This window comes from Parus major, chromosome 14, assembly GCF_001522545.3.
Source record: "Parus major isolate Abel chromosome 14, Parus_major1.1, whole genome shotgun sequence".
Lineage (NCBI taxonomy): Eukaryota > Metazoa > Chordata > Aves > Passeriformes > Paridae > Parus > Parus major.
The window spans coordinates 2,944,890-2,954,308 of record NC_031783.1 but is presented as its reverse complement, the minus strand read 5'-3'; the positions used below and the strand labels follow the sequence as shown (position 1 = coordinate 2,954,308).

General features: G+C 55.0%; 2 protein-coding genes across 7 annotated transcripts in view; one reads left to right on the top strand and one right to left on the bottom strand.

Moving 5' to 3' along the window:
* The window catches only part of SNRNP25 (small nuclear ribonucleoprotein U11/U12 subunit 25), a 2,898-nt gene extending 337 nt beyond the window's left edge, over positions 1–2,561 (top strand). The window contains exons 2-6 of the mRNA XM_015642680.1: positions 106–196; positions 272–377; positions 463–537; positions 1,508–1,569; positions 2,365–2,561. Coding sequence (XP_015498166.1) covers positions 106–196; positions 272–377; positions 463–537; positions 1,508–1,562 — 327 coding nt within the window. The 3' untranslated portion in view covers positions 1,563–1,569; positions 2,365–2,561. The remainder of the gene's footprint in view (positions 1–105; positions 197–271; positions 378–462; positions 538–1,507; positions 1,570–2,364) is intronic.
* Positions 2,562–2,679: 118 nt separating this feature from the next.
* Positions 2,680–9,419, bottom strand: part of RHBDF1 (rhomboid 5 homolog 1) — a 34,238-nt gene continuing 27,498 nt past the window's right edge. For all 6 annotated transcript variants that reach the window (XM_015642677.3, XM_015642671.2, XM_033517942.1 and 3 more), the window contains 10 exons: positions 9,131–9,242; positions 8,196–8,270; positions 7,494–7,655; positions 7,289–7,389; positions 6,609–6,672; positions 6,092–6,186; positions 5,131–5,206; positions 4,540–4,640; positions 4,124–4,277; positions 2,680–3,436 (listed from right to left, as the gene is read on the bottom strand). In XM_015642677.3, the coding sequence (XP_015498163.1) occupies positions 3,017–3,436; positions 4,124–4,277; positions 4,540–4,640; positions 5,131–5,206; positions 6,092–6,186; positions 6,609–6,672; positions 7,289–7,389; positions 7,494–7,655; positions 8,196–8,270; positions 9,131–9,242 (1,360 nt within the window). In that variant the 3' untranslated portion in view covers positions 2,680–3,016. The remainder of the gene's footprint in view (positions 3,437–4,123; positions 4,278–4,539; positions 4,641–5,130; positions 5,207–6,091; positions 6,187–6,608; positions 6,673–7,288; positions 7,390–7,493; positions 7,656–8,195; positions 8,271–9,130; positions 9,243–9,419) is intronic.

Here is a 9,419-nt window from a genome sequence, read left to right as displayed (position 1 = left end):
GGACCCGCTGCTCTGCGACCTCCCCCCGCAGGTGCGCCCGGGGCGCGGGGCCGGGCCCGGCCGGGCCGGCGGGGCAGGGCTCACGGCCGTCTCACTCGCCCGCAGGTGACGGCGGAGGAGATCGGCTCGCAGGTGGCCCTGGAGTACGGGCAGGCCATGACGGTGCGGGTGTGCAAGGCGGACGGCGAGACCGTGCGTGCGTGCGGGGCCGGGGCGGGCGGGGGCCCGGGGCGCGGCGGGCGGGCCTGAGCCGGCTCTCCCCGCCCCGCAGCCGTGGTGGTGGTGCAGAACGCCTCGGTGCTGGAGCTGAAGAAGGCGCTGCGGAGGCACATCCAGCTGAGGCAGGCCCGGCAGGGCGGTGTCCAGCACCTGAGCTGGTAAGAGGGGCCGGCCGGGCGGCTCAGGGAGCGTATCCCACCCCAGACCCCCTCCCGCGGCTCCCCCTGAGTGCTTTTCCCCCAGGAAGTACATCTGGAGGACGTACCACCTAACGTACAATGGAGAGAAGCTGGCGGATGACAGGAAGAAGCTGAGAGAGTGAGTAACTGAGCGCTGGGGGCTGAGAGGAGCCCACGCAGCATCCCCAGGGGCTGGGCTGAGGTGCGAGGCCGTGCCCTGGGTCAGGGGCTCCTGTGCTGGAAAGTGGCTGGGAGGTGGGACAGCACTGCCCACAGAAGTAGGACAGGCAGACTGAGGCTCTCTGCAGGGCAGGATGGCCTTGGGGGGTTCTTCAGCCACCGCTGTCCTGTGCTGGGTTCAGCCGGTTCAGAGCAGCCCACAGAACCCTTGGCCATCTCTCCCAAACTCCTGCAGAATGGTTCCTGTTACTCAGCTCGGCACAGATGTGGGATAGGAAGGAACAGGGAACAAGAACTGCCCAGGGAAGTTGTGGATGCCCCAGCCCTGGCAGTGGTCAAAGCCAGGCTAGATAAGGCTTTGAGGAACCTGGTCCGGTGAGGGGTGGCGTGTCCATGGCAGGGGTGTTGGGACTGGATGGTCTGTAAGGTCCACTCCAATCCTGTAACATTCCAGGATTCTGTGAAGATACCCAAGGATGGGTGTTGATTTTTGGAGGTGCTCAACCACCTCTCAGTATGGTAACAACACTGACAGGTGATTCCTGTGTTTCCCTGCCCATTCTTGAGGTGAGGAGGCAAGAGGCACTTCCCAGCAGTGCTGGGTCTGCCAGCCTGTTGCAGACCAGTGAGAAAAGGTGGTCAGAAGTACTAAAAATGCAGCAAGACAGCCCTAATCAAAGCTGTCCTTGGGAGAGTGAGCCTGAGTGACAGATGTTGCAGTTAAGGGGTTGTTGCAGTTAAAGGCAGATGAGCAGATCCCTCAGTGCTGGAAGCACATCCCACATACACAAGTGAGAATTTTAATGTGTCCTCTAGTAGAGCACAGCCTGGCAGTGCAGGAGTCCATCTGTCCCTGGGAAAGATGAAGCTATAGGGTTTCACAGCTTGTTTTTCCTGGGAGGCTGGCAGTTAACAACCTCTCTGTTCAGGTACGGCATCAGGAACCGGGATGAGGTCAGCTTCATAAAGAAGCTCCGCAAGTAACCTTGGGGTAAGTCCTGAATGCCCATTAAGAGCTCCCCCATCTGCCCCAGGCCCTGGTGTTGAGGCTCAGAGCTGATGCTGCTGCTCTCTGCTGGCTGGCAGAGTATTTCTGAATGTCTGCACAGGGCTGGCACCTGGTTCCAGATCCTGGTAATGTTTGTGCTCCTCTCAGAGCAGGGAATGGTAACTCAGCTACTCCAGTGGGAGCAGCAGCAGGAATAACTGACTAGCTTTAGACTCAATCTGCTTCTACATTGTCTTTAAACTCATTAAACACAGTGTTCCTTTGCTGCTGTGAATCCTTCCAGGACCTTGCTTTCTTTTAGGCTTTCTGAATGTCTGGAAATCATTGTCAGGAGTGTGGCTGTGTTTCTAACTCATGCAGACGTAACTCTGGTATTAATCCTGCTATTTTGAGAGAGTTGTGTACACAAATACACGATGGGGCCAGCACTCTCAGGCTTAGTAAGTTTTAAAATATGCTTTTAAAAACAGCCACAGTGCCTGAAGAACAGGGGTAAGAGCAGCATGTCCAAAGCCTGGTGTTGTTTTGCTGCTCCATTAAAAAACTGTTCCTTTTAGACCACAGTTACCTTTTATTCCTCTTTTAACACTGCCATATTTTCAAGATCCAGTATAATAAAATGTGTGCCCTAACAACAGCCACCTGTTCCAGGGTGCCTGTGACCAGCAGTCACCTCTGGCACTGGCTGATCCCTCCTGGACCATCACAGCAGTGTGGTGAGCAGAGCCCAGCATGCAGTAATTATTGTCACTGACAAGTGTTTTCTTTCTTAAACAGAGAGAGCAGATAATCCAGCCCTACCAAGACCAGACTGTGGATTCAGCACCTTCCTGGAGGAGAAGGCTGTCACACTTCAAAGAGGAACAAACTCCACTGACTGGACATTCTCATGTTTTTACAGTTGCTGTTTGTGGTGTTTGCCTCTGAGCTGTATGTGGATTCCAAGGATTAAAGAGGCCCTCTGGTTTTCTGAGGCTCCTCAGGCCCTTATTTCCAGCTCTAGATCTGTATCTGGCTGGTTTGGGTGCTCCACAGGGTACAGGAAATAGCAGAAATGAGATTAAATAACAAAGGTAGGCACAGACTACTCAGAACAATTCACAGTAGCTAAAACGCTACCTCACCATTTAATCACCACCTTAGCAGTAGTAAACAACTCTGGTTAAAAATGTAGTATTGAAACTAGTGTAATAAAAATAATGGCAGCAGAAAAGGTTCAATACAATTGAACAAGGCACAAACATTCTGTTTTTCAGAGTCTTCTGAGATAAGGCAAACCATGCCTGCCAAGTGCTAAGGAGACAGTTTAAATTAACCACGGGCAGGGTTAGAAGTGTCACTGGATTAGAGGCTTTGTCCCCATGGAACTGGCACAGCAATGCAAAGACAGTCCATCTCCAGGGCCTGCTCGAGAAGCCAGTCTTTGCTGTCAGTGGAGCTGTGCATCCAGGTCGTATTTCTCGCAGAATTTGTCTGTGAAGGGTATACAAGTGAGGAACTCGCACCACTCGCATTTGATGGGGTAGAAATAGAACAGAATCACCAGTCCTGAGAAGAGTGCAATGAAGATGAGCTGGAAAACTATAATTTGGCATCGTTTCCTATATAAATCAAACTTCCCAAAGCTAATGTAGGGCAGGAAGGCAAAGGAGAGGAAGAAACCACTGATAAATCCTGAAATGTGAGCGAAATTATCAATCCAAGGCAGGAGGCCAAAGGCAAAAAGAAAGAGCACCACAGCCAGCAGCTTGAAGAAGGCCCTCCATGGGCGTGCCAGGATTTGCCAACTCTGGAAGAGCTCCACAAAGAGACAGGCCAGAATTCCAAACTGGGATCCTGCAGGGCCAACCTGCAGAAGAAGAGCATTACAAATAATGTCAGGCTCATGCCACCTGCCTGGCCTCTCTGATCAGCTGCAGGAATTAGTCACTTCTTACTCAATTCCTGTTCAGTGGTTCCTGGCAGAGAGACTCTGCAACTTCATCCATATAGCAGTGTGTCAGGAGTAAAGGGGCCTGCTTGGATTTAGGATCAAGGTGTGAGGCTAAAGAGGGTCTATCTGGTTCAAGATGCCAGAGGGGAGAAGCCCTTGAAGGCCATCTCCTGGCTCCCCCCACCCAGCATGCAGTTTTCCTCATGAAAGGAGCTGGAAGGCAGTCCTGCAGGCCCAGCCATGCAGTCTCCTGTGGGCAAGGTGAGCTCTGCTCTTTGCCACTCACATGGAGTGTCTGACACCAGCTACAGCACTTGATTCTGAGCCTGCCTGGGGCTTCTCTCACCCTGTGGTTGGACAATCCCCCATCTGTTATGAGACAGCCTTTTTCCTGCAGCCAGCCCAGGTCTGGAAAGCTCATGGTACCCCGGGGGGTGTTGCTGCTCAGGAGTTAATGACAGTGTGGTGCCGTGGAGCTACAAGTGCCAAGGCTGCAGTGGTGAGCCCAGCTCTGCTGGCTCTGCCTCACCCAGAGGCACAGAAATGTAGAGAAGGGTTGTGCTCAGGGCAAGTTACCAGGACCCTGGGCTGCAGGAGACCCACCTCTGCTCTGTAGGGTAGAAATATTGCACTGGCAAGGTTCCCAGTGATGCCACTGAGAAGGTAGATGATAGAGATGCGGTGCCATCCTGCCAGCTTCTCTAGGTCCCGCAGGATCGTCATTTGGAAACAGACTGAAACCAGACAGTGCAGGATCCTGCCAAGTGCAGAGTACAGGAGCTGAAGCAGCAGCCACTGAAGTCACCCCTGTGCTCGTGTTCTGTCCCCAGCCTTGCTGAGAGTTCCTGCTCTGGCCTTCCCCATGTGGCTAATCCCTCCCAACAAACACGGGATGGCAAACCTTGCCAGAGAGCTCAGCATCCCTGTGTCCCCCACAAGGGACAGCCACAACCCTCACAGCAATCCCGGGGCTGAGGGTGCCCCCAGCCCAGCAGTGGAAGTTGTCCACCCCTGCTTACCCAGCATGGAGGAAAAGCGAGAGCCAGAGGCGGTAGAACTGGTCAGGGACTTCTGGATTTAGGAAAGGAAGGAGCCCACAGACATCATCCATGCAGTGCACCTAGGGCAGAAGTGGGTGTTGAGGGGCTCTTTTCCAAGCCCAGGGCATGCTGCAGGTAGCCCTGGAAGAGGGGCTCCCCTCTCACTTCTCTGTTGAACCAAGTCCCAAGCCTTGTCTCCAACACAAATTTTTATGACCCCATCCCTTCCCTGTGGCAGCTTTAAGCCCTCATTTTTCAGCCCAGCACCCAGAGCTGAGGCATCTGCTCACCCACGAAGCAGACTGTGGATTCTTCTCCCACTGCTTTCTCAGTGGTCCTTGCTGGGCTTTACCAGCTGCCAGCCCAAGTCCCAAACTGGCCCCCAAAGGAGGACACATGCAGCCAGCTCTGCCTCTCCAGTCAGGAGCAGCAGCTTCCCCCAGGCTCAGGGTGGGACAGGACACAGAACTCACACCTACTCTGCAGCACTGCAACCCCAGATCCTGTCAAGCTGCTGGGGGCACCTGGAGGGAGGAGGGCAGCCATACAACCCCCCAGCTGCACCCTTACCTGAGAGCAGAGCGTTGCCTCCTCATGGAAGTAGCCCCGCATAAATTCACAATACTCGCGGGAGGTTATTTCACACCTGCAGGAGGCACAAGTCACACATGGGAAGCACAATGGATCATTCCTGTGCCCTCCCACTCTCCTTTCCTCATCCCATCCATGAGAACTGATGCCTTCAGCTGCTCCTGACATGCTGTGGTGTCTCAGCAAAGGCACCAATTCCCATTTGAGCCCAGTGCCTCTCCACACACCCCTCTCCTCCAGGAATGCCTCCACAGACCTGCATGCCAGGGCTCCAAGGCAGGTCCTATAGCTGCTGTTTAGAGCTGAGAAAAAGCACCAGAGCCTGGGGAAGCTGTGCCTCAGACTGGGGGAGCCTTGTGCCTCTGCAGCTGGCACAGGGGAAGGGGGGGCCATGTCAAGAGTGTCCTGGTCATGACTTTCAGGGACAGAGAAGCTCCTTGGGGCAGCCATACATTTTTCTCCCTAGCAGGGACAGCCAAGCCCAAGCACTGGGTTACTACTCAAGCTCAGGGATTATATGAGAAAACCAGCATTCTCCTCTTTTGCAAACCCAGAGTGCGTCATTTCCCGGGATCTCCTTTGAGTGCCCAGGAACTGCAGGCTGGGGACAACAGAGCCTGTCAGGAACAAGCTGGCCATTCCTATGGAAAAGTGCAGGACTCCACAGCAGAATTATTCAATCCCTCCAAACTGGTACCCAAATCCCTCCATACTGCAGGAGCAGTGGAGTGAGGTTCCCTGCTGCGCCACAGACTCAGGCTGGCTGTTAACTCCTGCTCCATCTGCCAGACCTGTCATGGCTCTCTGTCCAGTCCTTCCCAGCAGGGCTCTGGGCTGTGTGTGGAAAGGACAAGGAGGCCAAATGGCTGTGTCTACCACCTGAAAAGGCCCCGTGTCTCACCCCAACACCCAGCCCCTCCATACAGGTAAAACTCACTACCTTCCCTTGGTCCCAATGCAGCAGGGCCTGCCCGTAATCACACAGTCCATGTGGAGGTGGTTGGTGTAATTCCCAGCACTGTTTTTTGTGCAGATCTGGAAAACAACAACAGGCTGCAGTCAGACAGCCACAGCTTTGCTTGCTGGCTGGGTAAAATCAAAACAGGCCCTTGGGAAGAAGCCAGATCCCAGACACAGCTCCCTCTGACAGCAGGACAGTGCCTGATGCTCCAGCTGCCTGAACATCAGGTGACACCTCCTCTGCAGCCTGAGGCTGAGCTGGTTTCCATCTCCCTGTTACCCTGACAGGATCCAGGGGCTTTAGCTGGCACAGGACAACTTTTGTTGTTGGAGGCATTTGAGCCTTGGCTGGGCGGAGCACAGCTGCCCTGAGCTGGTGTTTGTGACAAGCAGCAGAAGCTCTGCCCTCCCACCAGCACAGCTGGGGCTGTGCACAGGGGGATGCAAGTGCCACCCTGCAGCTGCCCTGCAGGCCCTGTGCCTCTGGCCATGCTCACCGGCCACTTGGTGATGTCATCTGGCCACTCGTGCGGCTCCATCGAGGCTGGCTGCTCACACACCCTGCGGCAACAAAGCACAGGTCAGCCTCAGAAATACCCTTCCCCAGCACCAGCTAGGATCTCCACGCTCTGCCTGTGCCCAGGCTGCCATTCCACACCTCCCCGTGTCCCTGGGTGCTGACACTGACACCTTAGGCCAGATCAGCCTCAGCCTCCTTCCAGCAGAGATCACAGAAAGCACACAGCTGCCCAGCAACAAACTGGATCCTTTCCAGGTGGGCACACCCCACGGGCAGGCATTCAGCTGGTTTCAGCTCTACATCAGTGCCTGTGCCAGGGCACCCAGCAGCTGGCTGGGCTCCTGGACAGAGGTGTGCTAGGCTCCTGACTGCTGCACCCCACAGGGAGCAGGGAGCTGGTGAGGAGGGGGAGAGGGCTGAGGAAGACACCCACAGCTCACAACAGGTCGCTGTTCAGGTGAGCAGCCCACAACAGAGACCAGGGGGGAGCAGAAATATGATCACACCCAGCATCAGCCTCCCCTGCAGTGTAGGGACATCACTGCCCCACAGCCCTCCAGAGCAGCTGGTGCCTCATCCAGCAATCCACTGGCCTGGGACTGACTCTACAGCAGCCCTGTCCCCCCAAGGATGGCAGCTGGGCCAGGCAGGACCTACCTGGGGTCCTGATGACAAACAGAGCCGAACTGCCTCTTGTTTCCTGCCAGCATCGGAGTGCTGGGGTGATGGGGCCACTTCACCCACACGGCCAGCGTGGACTGCAGGAGAGAGGAGAGGTGTCACCATGAAGCCCAGAGAAAGAGGCATTAGCAGAAGTGGCCCTGAGCCTGCAGGGCTGGCAGGAAAGGGCCATGGCACTCACTGAGCACTCCTCCTCCGAGGTCTGCACGCAGCCTGACTTGTCATTGCGCACGCAGCACGCCGAGTGCTTCTCCTTCTCCCGCTTGGCGCTGATGAAGCTGTGCACCTGCTGGTCCTGCCTCATGCACGGGGAGAACTTGGCCCCCAGGTGGATCAGGGCCTCCTGGCAGAGATGGAAACACTCAGCTCAGCCAAGGGACTGGCAACAATTGCCTGGGCAGAACAGGCTGGGGGAACTGCAGACTCGAGGGCCAGGGACAAGTCCTGCATGATGAAGCCCAACACACAGCATGCACATTCTCCATATTTGCTTTGGAGACAAGTCCAGAACAAAAGTTCAGGGATTTCTTTGCCCATAGCCCCAGGAAGGCTAGCACTGTGGCTGGGAAAGAAAACTTTGTGACGTTTCCTCTTAATTTTCATCTTTCCCAGGAGAATGGCATCAGGAAAGCTGTCACACACCATACAACTTCTGCATTTTTTCTAACCCCGTGCTTGTCTTTGTAGGAACAGCGTGAAAGGTCCATCCCAACCTCCAGGCACCCCATTCTGCAGGGCAGTTGGGGGTGGCAGCGCTGCTGCTCCCTGGCAGTGACAGCAGATCCCTGAGCTGCAAGCAGCAGAGGGCTCTGCTGCATGGGGTGGCACAGCTGCAGCACACAGACCCCCATCCACCACTAACACTCCCACCAGTGGCACTCACTGAGCTGGGGCCGATCCAGAAGTTTTCCTGCTGAACATATTTGACATTTTCATAAACCCCTCTGTTTCGCAAGACCTACAAGGAGAGAAAGCAAAAGCCCTGTGAGCTCCAGCCCCCAGGGTCAGCAGGGCAAGCATCAGGGAGTGCTGAAAACAGCCCCCACAATGAACAGAAATCCCCACAGCCAATGACAGGACCCACAGCTTTCTCCAACTGGTCTTTTGCAGGATCACATGTAAAGCCCCATCACAATATGGGCAGCTTCATGTTAAGGTTTCATTTAAAATGTCTCCCTCTGGCTACTTCAACTTTCAAGAAATCCCAGGGCCTGGAGCCCTTGGAGTGGCCTGAGCCACAAAGCTCCACAGAGCAGCACAGGCAGCACCCATAGGCAGGGCAGGTCCAGGTGCTGGTGGCAGTGCTCTGGAAGCTATCAGATATGGAGCTGAGATGCACCCCAGAACATCTCCTGCAAGGAGCAGGGACGTGGCTGTAGAAGTATCTGTACCCCAGGAACCTTTAACAAGGTGTGGGAAGGCTACAAACAGCTTCAAGATCAGCTCCCAAAGTCACACAAGTCTGTTCTGCTCCTGGCAGAAGCCAAATCCTGCAACTGTTGTGAAAACTTAGCTCAAGTTTGAAGTATTTCCCTACCCTGACCATCCTTCTGGTCTCCACCAGGAGGGGAACAAGCTGTTTGGAAGTGCTGCCAGCACAGCCATGGTGCTGTGTGTCAGATATAACCTGATATCAGGAGCAACGTGGCTGCAGGAGGGAGAGGAGGAGGTGTGGGGGCTCCCAGAGATCCTCCAGGCAGCCCCCCAGGGCTGCACAGCCAGCAGCCAGCCCAGGAGGCACAGAGCACAGAGCTGTGACACAACAGCTGAGGGCTGAAACTCGATCACACTCCAGGCACATCAGGGGGATTCACTTACTGAATCAACAGTTTCATGCTGTGAGAACCCCACAGGGGCAATGCCGTAGATGCACACAGCGAGGATGGTGATGAGTGAATGCACAAAGGTGACCCAGTAAGTGAAGAAAGGCCTGGATGGAGGGAAGGGGAAAGGATCAGAGGCAGAAACACAGGCATATTACATCTATTAACACTAGAGAGGGGAAAAGCTGCTGTTTTCCCCCAGAAACCTCACCAAAATCTGGGGCACATGGCCAGGATCACCTAGGAGTGCACAGGGGAGGAAGCAATGACCTAAGGTCTTGCAT